General features: G+C 38.0%; 1 protein-coding gene across 2 annotated transcripts in view; it reads right to left on the bottom strand.

The window, feature by feature from the left end:
- LOC140138820 (rap guanine nucleotide exchange factor 1-like) overlaps positions 1–24,122 on the bottom strand; it is a 263,652-nt gene that overhangs the window by 4,043 nt on the left and 235,487 nt on the right. For both annotated transcript variants that reach the window (XM_072160591.1, XM_072160590.1), the window contains exons 6-16: positions 15,780–16,546; positions 13,843–14,168; positions 9,341–9,453; positions 8,435–8,579; positions 7,623–7,695; positions 6,887–7,061; positions 5,696–5,875; positions 4,157–4,241; positions 3,138–3,232; positions 2,116–2,194; positions 1,085–1,284 (exon numbers count right to left, since the gene is read on the bottom strand). In XM_072160591.1, the coding sequence (XP_072016692.1) occupies positions 1,085–1,284; positions 2,116–2,194; positions 3,138–3,232; positions 4,157–4,241; positions 5,696–5,875; positions 6,887–7,061; positions 7,623–7,695; positions 8,435–8,579; positions 9,341–9,453; positions 13,843–14,168; positions 15,780–16,546 (2,238 nt within the window). The remainder of the gene's footprint in view (positions 1–1,084; positions 1,285–2,115; positions 2,195–3,137; positions 3,233–4,156; positions 4,242–5,695; positions 5,876–6,886; positions 7,062–7,622; positions 7,696–8,434; positions 8,580–9,340; positions 9,454–13,842; positions 14,169–15,779; positions 16,547–24,122) is intronic.

Genomic DNA, 24,122 nt, shown 5'->3' with positions numbered 1-24,122 from the left:
GAATTCAACACCATTGGCACCACATGGAAGCAATGCTTTACTCAATAAAAATGACATTTCATTGCAAATGAGTTCAAGTTTAGGCCAAATATTATGATAATAATTGGATTACTGGAGTATTATGACTATAAAACATAATTCAAGGGCAAATTTTTGTCATTTTTTTCTTCTACGTCCGATCATTGTGTCGTATTTCACTGATGGCATATCTCTACACACCACCCACAAAGCATTTCTTTCCGATCCTAGAATTAGAAATTACCAACTCACGTACGTGTGTCATCATTCAGTACTGCAATAATTCATCAGCAGTGATTCTAGACAATATCGCAATCTGTGTAATTATGCGGTGGTGTGTATTTTATTTCTATTTTTAAATTATGTTACAATGCTACGGGCGACTTCAATTCAACATTTATGTTACATTGCATTTTATGTTACATAATTTCTGGACGGGCCGTAAATATTGGAGATCGAAGCTTTTATTTTTCTTTCACATGTTTTCATTTTTCTGCGCGCATGAAAACCCCTGAACTGATATGCAAAAATGAATATATGCCTAAACTTAAAAATATCGCTGTCTGCATGAGAAACGCAGGTTAAGCGCGACCCTGTGCTACATACACTTTAAGAATATATCATTAGATTTATATAATTTACTTGAGGGCTGTTATATATCAAAATTTGAAAAATATCAAATTTTTATAATTTGTCATAAAATTTGTATTATATTGTGATTTTCAAAAATGAAAATTATTTGATATCAGAAAGACATGCTTTGTATTCAGAATGCAATTTGATAGGTCTGAGGTGCTCTCATGTCCCACAAAAAATACTGTCGAAACGCAATAAACGCTCATTTTAGATCCCTTAATACTGTTATCACTGGATTGTTGTGAAGGGGTGAGCCTAAATGATGTTAAAATTTAATGAGGAACTCCCTTGCCTAGTGAATTCACCAATGGTACATTGGCAGAAGCTTACAGATTAATTAAAGGTGTACCGCTTCTCACAGGGAATGTTATCACATATAGAAAAGAATGACTCTACTGGATACGACAAATAACTGAATATGTTCACTTACAGATATGGTATACATGGTGGGTCAGCGTCAGCCAGAGCTGCCCTGTATGTCCTGAAGGATGACGAGCTGTCTATAAGTGTACAATACTCCTTCAGACCCTCCACAGTCTTTTCCTGCCACTCTAACCTTCTGATTGGGGCGGAGTCTAGTGCTGATAATACGGCTAAGTACGAGTTGAAATTGTTTAACTTCCTCAAATGCTGTTAATGACAAGAAGTATAGTAAAGTTTTCTCTGATTTACTGTAATGGTCAAACACTTATTTGAGGACAAAATACATGGCTGTTCCATTTAAAATCCTCACACCCTCTGCAGAAGATTTCACTGCCATCTAAATTTCCAGTTGCAGCTGGAAATATTTCCTAGTTTTATGTTAAATTCCAGTTGAAAATGGATGAAATTAACAAAATCCAGTTTAAATTTACAAAATATTAATGTGGCCTCAAATTATTTAAAAAAAATTCAGATTCCAAAATCTGTCACATCTTTTATACTTTTTTATGGTTGGATGTGAAAATATTTGAATTTTTTAAACTTCCAAAATCTTATTAACTGGATTTACTAATTAATATCTCAACTATGTCATTGTTTTTGTTGCTGAAATTTGTATAAATCAAAACATCTTTGATAAGTAAGTGATAATAACCATTTTATGCAGTCATATTCAGATGAAGATATATGTGGCACAATCTGGTCCATGCGGGCCAAAGGAGGCATTTTTGAAAATTGAGTTACTGTAATTATTACATTATACATACAATAGGCCATCATTTACTGAAAAAAGTTCTAGCATACTTGATTCTAAAGTTAAGAAGTTTTTTGATGTCTATTTTCTCTTGTATTTTATTGTTTTTTACTCCATATTATCCATACCTTTATCGCAGTTTCAAATTTGCCGCCTTTGGCCCCCATGGACCAGATCGTGTCACATATTGTAACCTTGAAAATTGCATTGTTTCAGTTAGATAATCCAAATTTATATTACCAAAAGTTTGATTAAGTTATGGATGGATAGTTAATATGTCTTCTTACCCTCATGACTTTGATGAATTTAGTGACTATCTTCTCCCTCATGTCAGGTCTTTGTTCTTGTAAGATCATTGACCTCACCCTGAAACAAAACAAAAACACACACTTGTTATGATATTGAATGCATGCAAACACCATGAGCAACATTTGCCACCATGAACTCATACTCTGCTTTTATCAGTTCTATTTATCAGCCTATTATACAATATGCAACAATTTGTATTTTGCTCCCCACAATTTTGGAAGCAATACATTGTATCAATGCATACAGGCAAAGAAATTAAGCAAATGTGACGGGTGGGTGGATTTTGTACAGGGATGTGCCATTTTTGGATGCCTACTTTTTCTATATCTACTTTTTGCTGTTTTTGCCACCCATCAGTATACCAATTTTTCACAGAAAATCACCCAAATTTGCCCTAATTGGATGCTTTTTGGGGCACTGAAAACCCACCCATCAATATACCAAAATCACTGAAAAGGTGCCCCAAAACCGTGGCGACATCCCCCGTACACCTTCAACCAGGAAAAACCCGCCGGGTATGTAAAAATCACACAACTGAAAACTCCATGTGAAGATGCAAAACTGATCAATCCATTTTCCTTGATTTGAGACATAGGCAAATATGTGACACGATCAAGGGAAATGAGTCGGATGTCGCTAATATTGATTTTGAGTTATTGGCAAAGAAAGTGTTCAAATTCTTTTGTTTTATATTGTTTTCAGCGATTGATAAATTGACGTAACTTCAAAAAGTCGTATCAACATGGGGTTTTCTGTTTCTAAAAGCACTAAATGTCTTCTTTAGAAACATGTGTAAAACTCATTTTCGACCAGGGCCGACATAAGTGACTCATTCCCCTTGATCATGTCACATATAAAGAAAATAAAAAAATATGATTGTGCTACTTTTGACCATAGTTTCTAAAATATACATTGGATTTTTAAAAGTCAAGATCCAAATCAAATATTTTGTCAATTGATCCATCATTCAGGACACAAAGAAGAAGAACATAGAACTTACCAGAAGGACATTTTGTTGAAATGTTCTGTGAAAATGGTAAGATTTGGACTAAGCTCTTCAGATTGTTCTTTTGCCCAGAGTAAGACTTCTGCAATCTGTGGATGAAATAGAATGAATAGTAGCATGTTTACACTGGTGCATAATTGAATCCAAGCAACTTGAAATATTATATTTTTTATTTTATTTTTTTATTTATAACATTTAGCTGAAACTAGGCTGAGCCCAATAGTGCTCAGAGGCCTACTAAATTTAAGGGATGCCATCCGGATATGACGGGACAGGGATATGGGAAGAGGTCTGATTTTAGATGCAGGAGAGAAACCGGAGCACTTGGAGAAAAACCTGCGAGGACAAGCATGGATCGGCAACCAAACTCACATGTGGCACCGCAGGGAATTAAACCCCGGCCACAGTGGTGAGAAGACCACCACATTAACCCACCCTATATACGGTATTTGACCTAACTAGCATCTTCATCATTTTCCTGAAGTAATTAAATCATCTGAAGGGGTTGCATAATAATGAATCCTATTTTGAAACTAAATTTTCATGCAAGACTATGTTGTAGTTAAAAATAGATATAAGAGCTGTAGAACAAACATCACACTGCTGTTGTCTGTGCCGAGATGATTTTGCAGAGATTCTACTAGTTCTTTACTCTTATTCATGCTAAAAGTATGTTAATGCTCTGCGTGCTAACCATGCGCTTCAATGGAAAAAGTTCAAGTTTTGAAATATTTTCTCAAAATATCAAGAGCTATCTTATGAACTACTGAATCGATACTAGGCTTGTTTGTACTCATTTTAATGCATTTTTCATGCTGCTTTCAAATATGGTCATGAAAATTTACATTTCTGAAATTTTTGAATTTCTAAAAATTTTTTGAAACTTGTCGTCTGCAGTCGACATCCGCGTGAAGAGAGTTAAAACAGGGCACTTAATTGGATCAAACAGCGGGAGTGCTAAAAAAGCAGGGGGAAGGGGCACTAATTACTGGACACAGTAATTGTCTAGTTACCTCGATCTTTTGGAATAGTTCTGAATCCTGAATAGTCATTTGCTCTGCCAGTTGTTGACTACCAAACTCCCATAAAGTTGTCCTCCTGTTAAAATGAAAATGTTAATCATAGATAAATAATTGCAGGTACATAATAAGAGAGATGGCTTTGTTGCCTATGCGCCTTTCGCTATACTGTTAAAATATACTGCTGTATCTCATAAAGGTTCAATACCAAGGGCGGATTTAGAGGGGGGCGCACCCGGCGCGCGCCACCTCTATTTTTTGCAAAGCGGCGCCGACTTAATGTATTTTTGCAGAGCGGTGCCTGACTTTGTGTGGGTGCCGAGCCGCTGCGGCAGCGACGGTGGCTCAGCGCCCCCTCTATTGAAAATTCCTGGATCCGCCCCTGAATACCAAGGAAGCCAAAATCATAGACAAAGATCCTGGGGTCCATTTCACTAAATTTATAACCCTTCGCAACTCAAGTAACCTTTCGTAAGTTACAAATACCCAATACTAGATGTAACTTTATGATGAGCCCCTGTAGTAAATCCTATTACTTACGAAGGGTATCGTTTGTAAGTTTAGTGAAATGGAATTTACAAACGATTTAGACACTTACAAAGCTTCGTAAAGTTTAGTGAAATGGATCCCTGGTCTGGTAGAGGGATATGACAAGTGGCATATACTGAATAGCGGAAAAATATTTGCTGGGGTTTAATTTTCGCGGTCAAACAAGCAGCCACAAATTTTTAACCCCGCAAAAATATTGATTACAAATAGTACTTTATGTGAATGTTTTGGAAACTTAAATTAAACACTCACTAAACTGTCCAGAATTGATAAAATCGTAAAAAATGAACCCAGCAAAAAATGTGACATGATCAAGGGGAATGAGTCACATGTCGGCCCTGAAACTGAAAACCCCATGTTGATATGACTTTTCTTTGTGAAGTTATGTCACTTTATCAATCGCTGAAAACAAAATAAAACAAACGAATTTAAACACTTTCTTTGCCAATATCTCAAAATCAGTATTAGCGACATCCGACTCATTTCCCTTGATCGTGTCACAAATATCCCACTATACAGCATTGGAATGAGGAGGAGCAGTCTCAACATGGATGAAGGGAGTTTCCATCTGTCAGCCATTTAAACAGAGATGTCCAGCAGGGTCTTAGCAAAAAATTGAGGTTTGCCTGTCATTTGAATAAAAAGCCTGTCCTTATTTGACCTTTAAAACATTTACCAGACCTCTACAGCTCACTGTGGGTTCAAAGAGTTCATATATGTCTTGCTATGGCCTTGTTTTGCAAAGCTGGTCTACTAAAAAGGTCAGCAGCCTTTGTCAATACCTACAATTATAATACAGCATCTGTCAAATGCATTAATTTTGCCCATTCCATGAGCAAACTCCCTGTCTAAAATGGGTGGCTAGCTAAGACACATGTCCAGAAGCCCTGTTGGCCGGTGAAAACCCGATTACTCACTCTACAACACAGGCTATTTTTTAGGGCAAATAAATTTGGGGAAACTTATTTGTTCAGATGTACTTACACAGTGGACACACCCATAGCTGGTAGCGATACCTTTGCCTTCAAAGCAGCCTTCTTGTTGTCTTCTATCTTCGTCAAGACTTTGTCCCTCAGGATCTTTGCTAACATCAGTTCACCATCGCAGAGCAGCTGGAATACCAGGTCCATCAACATCTTCAAGATGTCGTCTTCTACTTGGCCTCTGCGGGGATTAAAAGTTTAGGAATAAAAGTAGTACCATATTGTTTCCATTGGTTTATTGGTTTACATTGTTTATGATGCAAAATTATAAAAATTAAAAACATTTTCAGGAGCAAAATTATGAATTCTTGATAAGTGCATATTCATGTTGCAAATCTTGCAAGCTTGAAAACAAAACAAACAAAAAATTGGGGGATTTATAGTGCATGACGCTAACCCACTGTCCTCTGCACCCAAAGGCTGACAGTAAAATTGTTAATTTGATTGTTGGCCTTCTTTTCCTTGTTCTTTGTCTTCAAATCTGTTTCTCACTTCTCTTTCCATACAGGCCAGCATGCTTATATAGACTTTTTAGCCTGGCTTGAACATTTTGTTTGAGCCTGGTCCCATCAGGACCCAAGCATGTCTCCACACGGAGCAACCGTTTAAACAAACACCTTTGATGGCCACTGTGGCCCACAACTTATATACAAAATTCAGGGACGCAGCTCAATATAGGCGCAGTCTCCTAGTCTACCCACGTATAACCATCGCAATCATTATCAACTCCCGAAGTAAATGTACGGGTATAACAAGCGAAAATTAGGCAGCTTGTTCCTTGTCCAAGGAAATTTCAAGTTGGCACAATTATTTTTACGAAAACATTTTCTAACCACCCAAGAGCTCGAACTCAGGACCTCTCACACTGATGACATATCAAATGCTCTAACATGACTGCTAATTAATGCCCTGCGTGAAGGCCATAGGCTTCAACATAGAAAGTTCAAGTTTTGAGAAATTTTCTCAAAATAATTTTTTTTTAAATATCAAGAGCTATCTCAAGGACCACTGAACCAATACTAGGCTTGTTTGTACCCATTTTAATGCATTTTTCATGCCGATTCCAAATATGGTCATGAAAATGTATAATTCTGAAATTTTGAATTAAAAAAAATTGAAACTTATGAAGTCAACACCCGCATGGAGAGCAATAAGTTAAGCAAGTTATGCAACCACAAACAATGTTACTTACAGTAATTCCCCTGCAACCCTTAGCAATAGGAAGAATGCATTGCGGTTTGCCCTTTTGCATTTCATGTCCGGTTTATGCCTGAATCTCTTGTATCTATTCAACAGTTTGCTGAGTAACTCATTAGGACTAATGAACATTCTATAGGTGGACAGGAAGGCTTCATAATACACCAAATCTGAAAGAAAAAATAGGTGAAAATTACACAAATTACCGTAAAATATTTAGCATATGTGCTTACTATCTAGCTCTTTTGAAAACATGAAATTGTACCAAAATTTGGCGCTTTACCAACTGAGCTAATGGGGTTGAGACACACATTTGCAGGTTTACTTGTTCGTATATAACTATGTGTATCGATGATTTGCTCAAAACCCTTTAAACTTTTGTGGATGGGGCTCTTCATGTTTGTATGTTTTAAAAGCGCTCGATAGTAAGCACATATGCTAACTATCGAGTTTTTACAGTATACTATTGCAGAAAAGTTTCTAAAACTTATTAAACATGTTTTGGTTTCAGTACAAATATATGTCTATTTTGTAAATGTAGACACAAAAATTAAAGGACTGGCCATTCAATCACAAAGGACATACTACTGGCTTGTACAGGTGCGTGGCAAACAAAGAACATCCTCTCAGCAGCCAGGATGGCTCGAAACTAACAACTTGCGACTTTACGCTCATTTCATGGTAGCAGATCACATGTGGTCAACAGCATCAAAAGCCTTTTTTAAACCCACCTTTCCTATCTGCATCACATGCATAAACTATGAGTGCTTCTACAGGACCACCCTTGATGGGATTGCCTTCCTCCTGTGAAAACAACAAACACATACCAAGAAATATTAAATAATATACTCCAAATATCAAACCAAATCAGAACAGATCTGGATTGTTGATACAAAATCACACATTTTACAAATCCAAACAATAATAGCTTTGCCTTTCCTGGAAATCTTCCATATTTTATTTTTAATACCCAATGATCAGTGTATTTTTCTGATGCATACTACTAGAATTTAGGATCAAGAGTGTCAAATTAGAATTTTGCTACAACCCATCTTAAATGACAGCCATATTTATTAACGTTCGGAATTTTCAAACAAAGTTTCAGAAAAATACGGACAGACCTATCTAAATCTGATGTTGACATGAAATTAACTGATCAAATGGGATATTCATCACTGATTATATAAAGTTTAAGTTCGAGTATTATCACACTGGCTTTACACGCACAGTTTACCTAAGCACGGTCCAAGAACCTAGATTGATTGTAGATATCAGAACCGGGGATGGTCCCCTTCTCTTTTCGAATAGCTCTGACACTTCACATGCATGGGACCAAAAGTGCCAAAACAATTTCAATTTCAGACTATCTTGGCCCAAAATGAAGGTGAATCTTGCTATACAAAGGGACTGTGCGCGCAAAACATGCAAAATTTTGGCCCAAAACATGATGTTTTTCGGCCTGAAAAGGAAGAAGCACAGGTCAATGTGGGGGCCCTGGGCCCAGGCCAATCTGACCCAATGGTAAATCCGACCCTGTACTTACTTCTGTACTGTATAATAATAGGTGAGTAGTGTCTAGTAGTTGTAGCGTTGATGGCTCACTAGATTCTTCTTCTTCTTCAGTACTTTCAGATTCTTTTGTTGATGCGTGGCTAGGTAAGTGTACTGGTGAGGACTCGGGAGTATTTCTGTTGCAATCAAATAATTATAAGCAAGATGTTACAGATTAATATCAAAACGTAAAATCAAAGCCATTTATTCTGTATACTACATTTAAATACTGGAAAGATGCAAGCTACAAGAGCTGGGTATTTCACAAATGCATACTATTTTATACTTGAAGTCATTAATTTATTCAATTTGATTTTACTTGTGGCTCCATCAAAGGGACAATATGAAATTGGCATTTTCGTATTTTGCAAGATATTTACTAAATGTCTACTTGGTGTAATTTGAGTTTATGGTACAAATCGCGCAAATTTTTGCCAGTTTGAAGCTAAACTGATGAAATATTGTGCAAAAGTGGAATAAATTGCACTTTGGGGGCTAAAATAGGCTGAAGTTAATTTGGTCAGAAACCCACATACAGACGTCAACATTGGGGGGATGATTGTATGGACCACCCCCCCTGGCAAAATATTGGGGGGATTTATCCCCCATCCCCCAGGATCTACGCCTATTTTGAGGACAAATCTTCTTCTTTTATCTTGCAAAAGGTTGCTTGCACTCACCCCCTTTATGTGTGTTCCTTTTTTGTTTTGCTCCTTATTTTTGTGTGCATCTAAATTTCACAAATGTTGCCTTCGGCATGGTTAGATCAGACTATCTCACATATGACTTGATTTTGATTTATAAATATGACTTCTCAGGATTGGTATGAGTCTCCAATCCAGATCATAGATTCAATATAGTTTGGATTTTTTTTATATAATTTGGATTATTTACTTACACATGATTATTATGATGACTACTTTCTACCATACTTTCACATTTTCGTTTCACGTCATGCATGGGATGTGACGGCTTCTCTGGGTTTGTGTGCAATCTTAACCTATGTAAATCCTGAAATCATACAAAAACACATAATTATGTTAAAAGAAAACCAATATATAAATTGTTTTGAATTCATTCTCAAAATTGGAACAAAGTTACAAGCACAAAACAGACTGCTAAAAAGCAACTTCAAATGGGCTAATCTATTTAAAGTCCACATTCCCCCTGTGGAAGATTTTGGAACTATCTCCCACAGGGGAGTATGAATTTCAAATGGAATGAACACATTAGGCAATTCCATTTGAATTTCATACACCCTCTGAAGGATTCAACTTGAATCTTCCCTCTGTGGAAGGCAAGTTTCAAACAGAGCTGCATAATGTGCTCATTCAATTTGACATTCATACTCCCCTTGCAGAAGATATTTTCAAAATCTTCCACAGGGGGAAGTGGATTTAAACAGAATAGCCTAATGTATGTAAACAATATTATAAAACATATGTTAATATACTGTTATGATTTATAGGATGATTACTTTGTATGTCATCTTTTTTTAAGGACATCTTACCTAACATGTTGTGTTATCTAACATGTTTTTCACACATTTCAAGTTCATGGGTACAATTGTATAACTATAACTCATGTAAACAAGGTCTTATGACACAATCATATGACATATAATACACATACTAGTAATCCAAACAAAATCTGAACTTGGCTCCTTGTAACCAACTCTTCAGATTTACATAAACATCATAAGATATATTTAATACACTTCTTATTAGGGCTGTTGTCGAGTAGAATTTACATTGACAAGTTGTCGACAAAGCAATACACCAATAAAGTCAAAATATTGAGTTCAGAGACCATAATTTATTATGTGTTTTTTTTTTTATGCAACTATTACTCCATACGCAACATCAGTTTATTGGAATTGATAATGGAAAGATAATCTGCACCACTTGCAAATGAAATGGAAGACGATGCAGTTATTTCATGACCAATAATGGTGATGTTAAGCATATCTGAAGCTTTTCTGTCATTTTTTTAATGATTAGTTTTTTGTTGACAATTGATCCATGCTTGTTGACAATCGGGAAAATTGCACTGTTGACAACAGCCTTGTTGACAACAGCCCTACTTCTTATGCAAGTAACAAACAAACATAAACAAACTTAACAATCAACATGGACCAAAACATGACAAACAAAAATTCCTCCAAAGTAGAAAATAGGAGAAACACCAAAATTGATTCCAACCCCATCACATGCCCATTGGCAGTGCATGAGTGCTACCCTTGGCAACATCTTCAGCTCATTTGTTATGCCATTTTCTATTTACAGGCCTATCTATCCCAAACAAACAAACCAATAACAAACTAAAAACACAAACAAACAAAATACAAGCCACAAATACGATCTGTAATTGACCCCCTTTTATCGCCATCTGCAATATTGATATGCAATCATCTAATATCACCTGATCGATCAATATACCACTTATTCAGCTGCATCGAAGTCAAATTATTATAAAATAAAAACAAATAAAGATTAATTGCCCAGCTTGATGGATAAAACATATGTAGAGCTATGACATTGTATCCAATATGCTCTCTTGTGTATACAGTCTATTAACATTGAGTGTTATCTTATAATTTATTGTATATATGTATCTTCTTTTGAACGCAAATATTGTTTTAAAAGAGTATTCCCTGATCCCCTTTTTATGGCATGTTTCAGTAAACATCCACACAAAATGCTTTTGCATAATTTGTGAGTCATGCATGATGTGAATTGCATAGGCTCCATAGGCTATGTGCCTGGGGGGCACTCGCATTCCCCAGCTATACGGGGAGGTGCCGCGGCGACGACCCCCTTTTTCAGAGCCGCTAGCCGTTCCTTAGACCCACTAAATTCATTGATTGCCGCTCTTGAAGCCCAAAAATTTTTCTAGCCGTTCCATAGACTCTCAGATCACCGATCTCCGCTCTCATTGGCATTTTGATTGGCGTGTTTTCTGTCCTACTATTTCGAGCCCAAAAGCTTCAAGGGGAATTTTCCATCAATTTCTTCCCCATAGCATTGAAACACATTGTAAGGAATAAGGTGGATTTTGGGCGGGATTTTGGGCTCCTTGTACTTTGTAGTAGTGGCAACACTGGTTGGTTGATTGTAAACAGTGATTGCAGCACTGCCGGCCGGGCGAAAGTGCCGAGGCCTTCAGCTGATAAACATTTTGCTGGAAATAAATGATTTTGAGATCTCTTTTGGGAATAAAATTGCCAAATATAAGGAAAAGTACCTCAAATAATTATGTACACGCCCTTGCAGCTGGCCATAACAGTGAATTAAAAGGTAATTTACGATCTACTGGTTTAGTTCCAATAGTGGAATGGTTGTCAAATTCTGCACACTTCACTCAATCGTCTCATGTATGCATGACAGTTCAATGTAGCCTAAATGTTTTTCTTTAGTAATTACGGCACTGAAAAAATATTTTTGTGGGTTTGTTTTTATGGTGGGCTTAATATGTAATGCTGCTCGCTGCTGCTATAATTATCAGTAGGCTATAGCCTAGGTAGGCTAGGTCTGCAGGGTCTAGTAATTTTGATCCGAATGCTGTTTTGCTTTGCTGAGATTTCCATCGTAGGCCATCCCAGACCAATTTTACATTAATGATTTTCTTGATCAAAGTGAAATTGATTCCTTCAAAAATCTGTGGCAAAAACATAACGAAATTGAGCCCTGGTTTGGCCTGCATGGTTTAGTTCCGAGACCCCATTTTCAGATTTTGGCGGCTGATCAGTTCCCAAGACCCCCCTTTTTGGCTGGTTAATTAGTTCCCAAGACCCCCTTTTTGGCCGGCCAATCAGTTCCCTAGACCCCCTTTTTGGCCGGCCGATCAGTTCCTTGGACCTCGAGTGCGAAGCTGGCGGTGGCACACCCCTACCAAAAAAAAATTCGAGTGCCCCCCCCGGGGCTATGTGTTGCTCCAGAACATGAATAAATTGGACGATAGTTTTGCTGAGCAAATGAATCTGCAAGAAATCTTTTGCACACAAACATTATAGCCAGTTTCCCAATGGTTAAAAATCTCAATATTTTTTAGAAAATGGGAGAGGAGGCTGCGAATGGAGAAATGCCCCTTTAATATCATGACCACAAATTGGTGCCCTTCCTATTAACTGTGATAAATATTTCTCAGTATTTTATGCGACAATATTATACCCAATATACACAGCCCTCGAATTAACTTTTCGGCAACTTTTTTAGGGCAAGTTAAAAATTGCCTTGGATTTTCACTGAAAAGGCAAGGCAGCACGGCAGTTTGCAATATTTCAAGAGGGCATCATGGCAACTGTTGAAAATTTGAAAAGGGCACCAAGGCAATTTTTCAAAAGTGAAGAAAACACACACAAACATAGATAGATGATTTTATAATGAAGGGGCAGGGCTGGGCACCGACGGCAACTTCATTAGAGGGCACGGCAAGTGACTGCCTTGGGTAAAGGACATATTTTGAGGGCATTACGGCAGTGGGGATGGGCACCCACGGCAAAATGCCATGGGTGCCGTGGGTTAATTCGAGGGCTGAATATACATGCGGCAGCCATTGAATTGCATCTGAACTGTGACAATATATAATGTTGCTGCTGCTGTTGACACCGTTAGAAATTTTGCATGGTTTTCACTGTTACATAAAAGGTTGATACTCTGGGAGCTGCATAAAGTTTTATAACATGCATGTGCAAGTACCGTATTGGGCTATACCAGATGAAATGCATTTGAAATCTACACCCCTATGTGGGAGATATAACCCGACATTTAAATGTTAATAAAATGTTTTGAATCAACGTTTTAGGAACATTTTTGTGTTTGCTGGGTAGCAACCGAGACCAAAACCTTTTTTTCCACTGTAAATTTTTGACAATGTCGCCCTCTACCGTCAATAATGAGTTACAGATGTGGTCATTTAAAGTTGTCTCATATTTGTCCGTTTGCATAAATTGCAATGATGTGGAAATTTTCACATGATCATTTTTTTGCACTTTGCCCATTTAAAATGGTTTCCCTTGTTTTTAAATTTGCGATTCTAAATTTCCTTACTTGACCTGTATACAAAAGGAATAAATTTGTGTGTTGTTATCTTCACTGTAGCAGTTTGTAGCGTGAAAATAAATGAAGAGTGAAAATTTCAACTTTTACAGTATTGTACCCATTGTAAATATGCATGAAAAGTGCAAAAAGTAGTCTGCAGTGATAAAAATGATACCAGGCTGTTCCATTTAAAATCCATACACCCCCTGTGGAAGATATGCCCTTAATCTGTCACACGGAGGGTGTAGATTTCAAATGAAGTCACCCATGCAGATAATCCCTGTGTAAAAGATTAAGGTCATGTCTTATAGAGGGTGTATGGATTTCAACTGGAATAGCGCATTCTTCACATTATTCTCACCGGTGTTTGCATCGTTCCTTCTTTTCGTTTCCCTGGCAATGATGGCGGTGTTTCCAAACTATCGCTATTTGAATCCGAGTGACTGTCGTCAGAGTAGTGCCCGTCCGAAGCATGCCGCCTTAATCGCGACATCCGCGTGTGATGATGTTGCCGCAGGAGATACGTTTCCGACGTCTCTTGGAAAAACTGTTCTCGTCTTTGGATGTATTCCCCCATACTGTCATGATGCTCACTAAAACCCTGGTACCCGTTACAGCTGGCCTGGTAATATGTCATACGAAACTGGTCTTCTGTGTAGCCACCGAGAAGATCTAAGTATGCGTTTACTGGTGGAAGTGCACAAAATACAGAGAATAAATTGAAGTTGGTTTATAATTATGAAAAGTTTTACTTTCAACAACAAATATCAGGAATACTCAGGCTAGGTTCTTACCCAGGAATTATTTAGTGGGTGAAGTAGACTTCCAAAAAGTGGATCTTATTTGAACGATAGTGCGCTTGCATATATTTTTTGTAAAAAGTATGCCTAAACACCGTAAAAATTTGGAAAGCCTTATCACCAAAAAATGGACCTTTTGTCAATTTTTCTCCCACTTTTAGACCGCTTTATTTACAAAATAGCAGAGTCCTCAGATACATTTCTTTCTTTCCTTTGTTTTCCTTTCCTTCCTTCCTCCCTCCCTTCCTCTTTCTTTTTCTTGCAAAGACCTGATGAAACTCTAACTACTACTACCACTCCACCCCCACATCACCATCTAAAAGCCATCAGCCCCACCATGTATAGTAACACACACCCACCCCTACACCAAAAGCATCACCATCTATGAACAAACAGCTCCAGCACATGACATAGTAACAAACACCCACCCATACACCAAAAACACGTGCAATCATGTGCTTATGCTTTCACCCGGGCTAATTTTACATTTTTGTTATTATTGTACCGTAATACTTATGCCATGCCTGAACTGTTTTACGAGGGGGTATCAAAAAGTTTTAGAAATCGACCAGAAGTGAAAGAGATATATCAATGAAATTTTGTCAGTGCAATCACTGGTCCTTATGTACATTATGGTCCAAAAATGGTCTCATAGGAATGTTTACTTATTTTACAGGTGGCACTAGATGCCAATAACCTGCTGCCCCAGTTACTGCGCATAAACTGCAAGATTGAGAAAATTGAGGCAAGCAGCATTATTAAGATCCTGCTTTTGAAGGGTTGCAGTGCCTAGAAAATTGATGATGAAATGAAAGTTATCTTCGGTGGTGATTGTGATATGTCACTGTCGCTTTTTGGAAAAGAAATTTTTATTTCATTACAGATTTTCTGGGCACTGTAACCCTTAAAATGGAACTTAATCATGCTGCATGCCTCAATTTTCTCCATTTTGCTGGTTATGCGGTTACATAGGCAGGTAGTGACATCTAGGTCCTGTAAAATAAGTAAACACACTCATGAGACCATTTTTGGACCATAATGTACATAAGGACCAGTGATTGCACTGACAAAATTTCATTGATATAGCTCTTTCACTTCTGGGCGATTTCTAAAACTTTTTGATACCCCCTCGTATATTATATTGGGATTTTACAACCCCTTTACACCTACTGTGTAGGTTTGGTTGTTATTTTCACCATCATTACTCATTGATTTATAATTGAAAGCATAGCTCTTGTGATAATAAGTTTATACCTAACCCACAAGGCATATATCTTGCTACTGTATTTATTATTATGCTAAAAATTTTGTTTATCATAATTATTTAATACTAACTTTTGTAAAGGGTGCCACAACAACACGCTCTGCGTTCAGTGGCATCCTCATCATTTCACCATATTATACGATGTTTGTAAAAGCTTTTTATATTGTATTTATTTAATGGATGAATTTGATGAAATAAAACTGAAATGAACTGAACTGAAAAAACATGACTTACTGTGTTTCCCTTTTGGTGGAAGTGGAGGTGGTTCATCGTCAGTCGGTGTTATCCCCGTAATTTCTCGACTTATTCTCTTCATCATCTCGTGCGATACCTGCAACTGAGTTCCCTCTTGAGTCGTAATAATTGCACCTTGGGCCGACGTCGAACATTGGAAAAATTGTCTCTTAAAAAATGCTTCCTTTTCTTCCTCTTGTAAATTCTCGCACCTCTTCACCACTTCGGGTGCTTCGTCCGGCGACAAGTTATCGTATTGAGAAAGCTTACGTTCGACTCTAGGTCGATTCTTCACAGGAAGTTCTGGTGCAGCGCCATCGCTAAAAGCGCTACCTTCATCGTTTGATAATTTGTCCGGATGTTCCGATGAAGATGTGCTAGTTACAGAGTGCATGGATAATCGTGACGATGCATCGGGGTTAACGTTGATACCCGAATCGAGTTCGTCTCCGAGCATACTTGAAAATTGACTACTGTACATGGATTCGGGTCTGCTAGGTGCGGACCCGCTGCTCAAATCGGACTGGTGGCTTTTTACCGACACGGAACTACCCGAAATCGATCTGTCTAATAAATAATAGTCATTGCCACCTGGAGTTAACATGATCGGGTCTTCATTGTCATAAACTGAAGTACGGTTTGAACTGGGCGTACTGCTGCTGGTCATACTTGGCGTGCTGCCTCCTATCCCAGGGCTGCTGTTGCCTCCTAAACCCGGGGTGCCACTTAGTTTCTTCGGGGGTAGGGGTGGCGCTTCATCCGGCTCCCTGTAATAAAGAGGACAGGAACAAAATTGTAAATGCAAGTTATCACTGTACAGTTTTGAGCCAATGCTGTTACATAATTACTTTGCTTTTTGCTGAGCGCAAATAGCAACCAAGGCAAACCTAGTTTGCACTGCAATTTTTTTAAATAATATCGCCCTCTGTTGGCAACATAATACCAAAAGTTGCAGACAGTTTATAGAAGTTTGCTATTCATCAGTATGAAGTATAACACGATGGGCTATTCCATTTAAAATCCACACTACCCCTGTGGAAGATTTTGGAAATATCTTCCACAGGGGGAGTATGAATTTCAAATGGAATGAACACATTAGGCAGCTCCATTTGAATTTCACACACCTTTTGAGAAAGATTCAACCTGAAACTTATCAAGGGTGGGGGAGTTTCAAATAAGAGTTGGTTAATGCGCTTATTCCATTTGAAATGCATACTCCCTCTGTTGGAAGATATTTCCAAACTACACCGGGAGTGTGGATTAAATGGAATAGTCACTAGGATCCACAACATGTTCATCTATCAGGGCACAGTTCTTTAACCCCAACACATTTGTACATTTATTGAATGACCTCTGAAAATTTGGGTACAAAAACTCATACTCCGCAATTTGAGGTCAAATTTTTTCACTATGATTGTTTAATTGAGGTTATTGAACTATGCCATTGTGATGAGGCCATTGTGGTCCATAGTGAGTCCAATTATGCATATCATTGACAAATTTGAGATGACACTAAATTTGCTGAAATATAAAGAAAGGGAAAGGAAACACTAAGAAAAAGGTGATATCTTTAAGCAAAAATTGAAGAAATTTTAGATGTACAGAAGAGGGAAAAGTAAAAAACTTTTTGAAAAAAGCAAGTTTAAAGTAGAGCACCGTATAATTATATACATACCCTTGATAAACCCACACCAACTTTAAATATATCTTTTGGGTATAATTTATTGGCAGAAATCCTACATATTTCCATATCAACACTCTACACTAGCACCTGATATTAACTGCAAGCTTTTATCAAAGTGATATTTTTACGTTCAATTTTTTAAAATCATTTCCAACAGTTTGAACATGTCACATACATACTTTTTGTATGCTATTTGTCACACAACCTCCCACCATATTTGTAATATTTATAGGTTGATAAAACTTAACACAATTACAGGAACAATAAACAACTATTCAGTTATTGAATATAATTTAAACTGACAGCTTATGACATCAGAGTTATAAAGAGATAATTATCAATAATAGTTTAACTTCCTGAATAATTCTATTGGCTAAGGTTTAATTTGCTATGACAAGATAGCAGGTTTGATTGAATGAGGAAATTGTATGTAATCAAACCTTGCTGTCTGTGTCATTAGTGCCGCCACTAACTGGGGAAAATGAATCTTGAAGAGGCCAAATTTAAGTAAGATGAATATTAGACCGGGATATTTTTATGAAACTTGACACTTCAACCATGGACCACCGTCCCCATTTAGCTAAGATGTGTAATTGAATGCATATGAGAGTGCGTCCCCTATTGTTAAAAAAAAAGTCCCCGGTTGATAGGTGTAAGTTAACATCCAAAAAAAGTGTAATTTGTGTAAAACGGGGTCAACATCCCCAATTAGGCACAGCAAATGTGCGTGTACAGGGTCCCCCTTTGTCGGCAAACACATATGGGGTGTGTGTACGTTTGTATTGACTATCAATTGTGGACACACACATTTGCAAAAAAAAAAAAAGCGTGTGGCATGTGGAAACATGGGAACAGCGGATGTCTGTAGACTGCAGATATTTAAAAAAAACACATTATAAATGATGTCCACAGTTATATGTAGGAGTGTAGGGTAAGGGTTGGTCTGCAATTCAATGAATAAAAATCCATGGTAAGGCAAGTAAATGTATATTTGTCCAATGTAAGACAAATAATACTACTCAAAATACGAAACCTTGACTTTGTATGTTTGGCAGTGGTTGCACATGTGGTTTGTGGGGGGAGGTGTGTTCTTGAATTGGGTGAGTAAGAAGGCTCTTCCAGTTGATATCCATACACTCCCTATGGAAGACATGACCTTAATCTCCCACACAGAGGGGGTGTACATTTCAAATGGAATCACCCATTCAGGTAACCCCATAGGAAATTCATACTCCCTGTGTGGAACATTAAGGTCACGTCTTCCGTAGTCCATAGGGGGTGTATGGATTTCAACTGGAATAGCCCAATCTTATTTTTAAATACAGCTGGCAATGGGACTTGGCAAAGCTTGTGTTTCGTGTCTACAATTGATGATGACATTATGATACAAAGGCTATTGCTTCTCAAAACAAAACCACAAAAGACCTTGGCATTGGTGTAACTATTATCTATGCCTATGCGTGGGGAGCACGGTGGCGCATGGCGATACGGGCTCTACCTGCACTAATCGGAGGGTTGCTTGAGTTCGAGCCCAGCGGTGCCATCGTGTTGTGCACTGGACAAGGCACTTTACCTCACTTGCCTCTCTCTACCCAAGGGTGAAATGGGGAGCTATTAGGGATATTGTCCATTGAGCGCCGCCCAAAGGTATGAGCATGCCTTGGGCATTGTATGGCAGCTGACATATTCTAACGACGGCGGAATAAATGTAAAGCACTTTGATACATGTGAAAGACGCTATATAAATGTCAACATTTACTTATTTATTTTTTATTTATTGTGTTTCGTGTCTACAATTGATGACATCATTATGATATAAAGACTATTGTTTCTCAAAACAAAACCACAAAAGACCTTGGCATTGGTGTAACTATTATCTATGCCTATAACATGACCATGAATATTCAAACGATCACATAATATGTTAAAAGAACAACTCCTTAATAAACTTAATTTCCACACTGGCAGTGACAGCACTAGCCGGGGTATAAGTGAGGGGCATTTTATCAGTCCTGCCCCCCCCAAAAATCCTTTTTTTAGACAAAACTTGCCCAATTTTAAGCAAATTTCTTAAATTTACCCTCATTGCCAAAACCTTTGCCAGCCCCCTCCCCGAAAATCCTTTTCTTAGACCAAACTTGCCAAATTTTGGCACATTTCTTAAATTTACCCTTCCCCATTCACTTTGCACACATACAATTTAAAAAAAATTGCATCCCAATTACTTCTGGTTTAGTTATAATCCAAATGTAAATTACACCCTAAATCCTAACCCTATCCTAGTTAATTAGAATTCAGTTAAAATGAATTCCCAGAACGCTATTATGTGAACAAAATTTCATCATGATACATGTACCATCAGATTAGTAGACAGCAAAATTAATTTCATGGTAGTAATTTTAGACCGAAACCAATCAAGTTATTTGACGAGGCAAAGTGGTGGTTGAATGCGTATACTGTATTGCACAATATTTTCACCAAGTTTTAATTTTAACACTTTTCATGGTTAACTTCAAAACCATGAAATTAAAAACCAGTGAAAATATTTTGGACACATATGCTTTAATATGTAGCTTCAAACCATAAATAATAACAAAAACACATCTGTTTGTGGCAGTTAAAATTGCGAAAAATTAATACCGTTAAAAATATCCCGCTAGACAGCACTGTTATGAGAGGTCCACAAGGGAAATCCAGTGTGCTCCAAAATTTGACGGCATTTGGAAAATTGTCTACTGCTGATAGCAAAATTTCTAATTATTTAGGTCTTGCTACATATATCACGGAATACAAGATCTACCATCCATACCAAGTATATTGGGCCATTCCATTTAAAAGCCACACTACCCCTGTGGAAGATGTTGGAAATATCTTCCACAGGGGGAATATAAAATTTCAATGGAATGAACACATTAGGCATCTCCATTTGAAACTCACCCTCCCTCTGTGGAAGATTCATGTTGAATCTTTATCAGAGGGTATATGGAATTCAAATGGAACTGCCTAATGTGTCATTCCATTTGAAATTCATACTCCACCCTGTGGAAGATATTTCCAAAATCTTCCACCGGGGTAGTGTGGATTTTAGGTATAAAGAAAAAAATGTAGCTCAACAATGTTTTAATATCAAAATTAATAAGTGTCAGGTGCAATTTAAAGATGTCTCGGTTATGTTCTTAACTAAAATCCTGAAAAGGATCAAAAACCAATATTTTTACACCTTTGCCAATGGGTGGGCCTACATTTCAAACTATTTTGTAATTGTATGCACATTTAAGTTGATAATGTTTGGGCTTCATATCATTGGTCTGCATAAAATACAAATAATAAATTTCGGATCTTGAAGGATTCAAAGCGCTGTAATTTCGCTGCCATGGTGAATCATCACAATCAGATCGCATCAACTAGGTCAGTTGCAGCCGAACCTCAGGCGCAGACCTATCCGCACTTAGATTGTAACATCCACCAATTTTCTGTGCAGCTCCACAAATTCCATTGGGTGAAGGAAGTTTTTGGTGACCAAACAACTTATCACCGATTTTTTGAAAGCAGGAGGAAACCGGAGAGCGAGCATGGAATTGGGATAAACCAAATGCACATACAGTCCTTGGGCACGACCGGGGCTAGAACCGAGGACCTCAGTGGTCCAAGGCGGGGAACTACTGCTGCGCCAACTCGCTCTCCCATACAGGGAGTGTGAATTTCAAACACTGTGATAGATGCCCGGATAGATGTGACATGTGCATACATTTAACTACTTATGTCAATTGTTGAGCTCATCATTTTCAAAGTTTTTAATCTTCCTCATGATACAGAATGCTTCATCACATGGCTATTCCAGTTGAAATCCATACACCCCCTGTGGAAGACAAGAACTTATCCTCCCATACAGGGGGTGTAGATTTCAAGTGGAATCACCCATTCAGGTAACCCCATTTGAAATTCATACTCCCTGTGTGCCAGACTAAGGTCATGTTTTCATTATGGGGGTGTATGGATTTCAACTGGAATAGCCCAAAGCTTCATCCTTGTTATGCCCTGAACTACATCTAGCTTTGGTTCGATTCAACACACGATGACAAGTGCAAAATGAAGATGGAGAATAAATGAAACCGGTACTGACTGAGACATAGCACATCCAAGATAGATGTGACACACCATACACTATGGACCACAATGACCTCATCCCAATGGCATAGTTCAATAACCTCAATTAAACACTCCGTAGTGCAAAATTTGACCTCAAGTTGCAGAGTATGAGTTTTTGTACCCAAATTGTCTAAGGTCATTCGATGAATGTACAAATGTATTGGGGTTAAGGAACTGGGCCCTGATAGATGAACATGTTGCGGATCCTAGTGATACTTCAACTAGAAAATTACGGGAGGACAAAATATTGAAAACATGTAAGAATGCCTGACTGAGATATAGCACATCCAAGATCGATGTGACACATCATACTGCAACTACAAAATTACGGGAGGAGAAAATATTGAAAATATGAAAGAAATGCCTGACTGAGACATAGCACATCCAAGATCGATGTGACACATCATACTGCAACTACAAAATTACGGGAGGAGAAAATATTGAAAATATGAAAGAAATGCCTGACTGAGACATAGCACATCCAAGATCGATGTGACACATCATACTGCAACTACAAAATTACGGGAGGAGAAAATATTGAAAATATGAAAGAATGCCTGATTGAGACATAGCACATCCATGATCGATGTCTGGAATTAGAAAGTTAGGGGAGAGGAGAAAATGATTGAAAACATGAACGAATGCCTGTCAGGCCTATATCTATGAGAGCTCAATGAATAGGAAAAGGACTAGACTAGAAGAAAATGAAGATAAATGTAATATATCTTAAGCCTGTAACATAATGATGCATGCCTGACGCACATGTGTGCATGATAGTAATATCATAACAGACAACACAAGGGTGGTGAGACAGGTTTTTTTAATTTTGATCAGGTTCTCATACAACTAGTAGAAAAACCAAGCACAGTTTATCAAGGGAACAGGCACAGTTTATCAAGGCACAGGATAACAAGGGAACAACTTTTCTACAAGAAATTCCTGTAAGTGTCCTCATCAAAGGCTTCATTACTACGTGCCACTGTGCCCTAGAGCTTACAAGTAGTTTTGCTGAAGGAGGGGGGGGGGGAGGGGACAAGAAAGGGAGGAAGACAACCTCTTCAGGTTTTGGGAAACTGCAGTATACCAAATGACAAAACCTGACAAAAATAAGACAACCTCTAAAGGTCCTCTTTTCTCATGTCAAACTTGAATGCTTGGGATGTGACATAGGGCGGTTTGAATGCAACTTATACAAATAGCAGACCTATTAGGGTCCCCTTGAATCAGGTCACAGGCAAAGCTTGAATGTGAGACTAATGTTACACTCTAGTGCTTAATGTTAAATCAACGATCAAATTACTTTACATAAATAGCCAACCTATTATGGTCCCCTTAAATCAGGTCAAACCAGGCACGTAGCAAGGGGACAAAAAGTGGGGCGCCAAAGTTATGCAAAGTTGCAAAAAAGTTCAAAACAGTGCAAAAAATGCACAAAGTGCCAAAAAGTGGGGCACCCATGGGCTTGCGACGCGCCTGGGTCAAACAAAACTCTTGTAAGATCTTCCCTAGCTATAAGGGCTGTGCAATAATTATGAGCCCTGGGGAGGGTAAAATTGGGGGCAAGAAATTTTGGCGAGCCAAAATGGGGGGAGGGGGTAAGCATTTTTGGCAAGCCGAGAGGGGGCAAGAGATTTTTGGCGGGCCAAGAGAGGGGGGAAGCGATTTTTGGCGAGCCGTTTGGAATTTTTTGAGAAAGATCTCTTAAGCTGTGAATTGAACAATAAAAAAACTGAAAATTTGTTAGAAACTTTAGCATGGAGTGTTCTGTTAATATCTACGGCATACATGTATCATATCAGACCTATCAGGGTCCCCTTAAATTGGGTCAAATGCAATGCAACATATCTCACTCTGTGAATAGGCACTTCAAATTGAAGCTTAAGCTAGGGATGGTACAGACTCCTGAATGTAAACAGTGTTGCCATACCCATGAATTGGAAGCCCAATTGGGAGACTTTAAACAGTGACTTCAAATTGAAGCTCAAGCTATAGGGATGGTACAGACTACTGAATGTAAACAGTGTTGCCATACCCATGGATTGGAAGCCCAATTGGGAGACTTTAAACAGTGACTTCAAATTGAAGATCTAAAGAGCCCTCCAGGCTCAAAATGACCTCCAAAATTGAATTCTGACAATATTTTGGGCGGATTTTTGCTGATTTGGCCTGTGAAATGGGCCGATACTTTTTGGCAATCACAAATGTACAAGATGAGTGAGAATATGTGGAAAGATTAGATGGTTAACAAACGAGACTATGATATCTCACAATAACACACAAATCAGGACACAGTTCCTTAACTCAAATATACTTGTACATCCATAAAATGACCTCTGGGTACATAAACTCATACCCAAAACTTGAGGTCAATGTTTAAGCTATGATTGTCAAATGGAGGTTATGAACGATGTAAATTGAGATGACATTATTTTGGCGTCAGTCTTGTCATGCTTGTATTTGTCTGTATCAGAGAGGCCATCATGGCTGAGATATGTTAGACAGCACACCAC

This window comes from Amphiura filiformis, chromosome 18, assembly GCF_039555335.1.
Source record: "Amphiura filiformis chromosome 18, Afil_fr2py, whole genome shotgun sequence".
Lineage (NCBI taxonomy): Eukaryota > Metazoa > Echinodermata > Ophiuroidea > Amphilepidida > Amphiuridae > Amphiura > Amphiura filiformis.
This window is presented reverse-complemented; position numbering and strand designations above follow the sequence as displayed.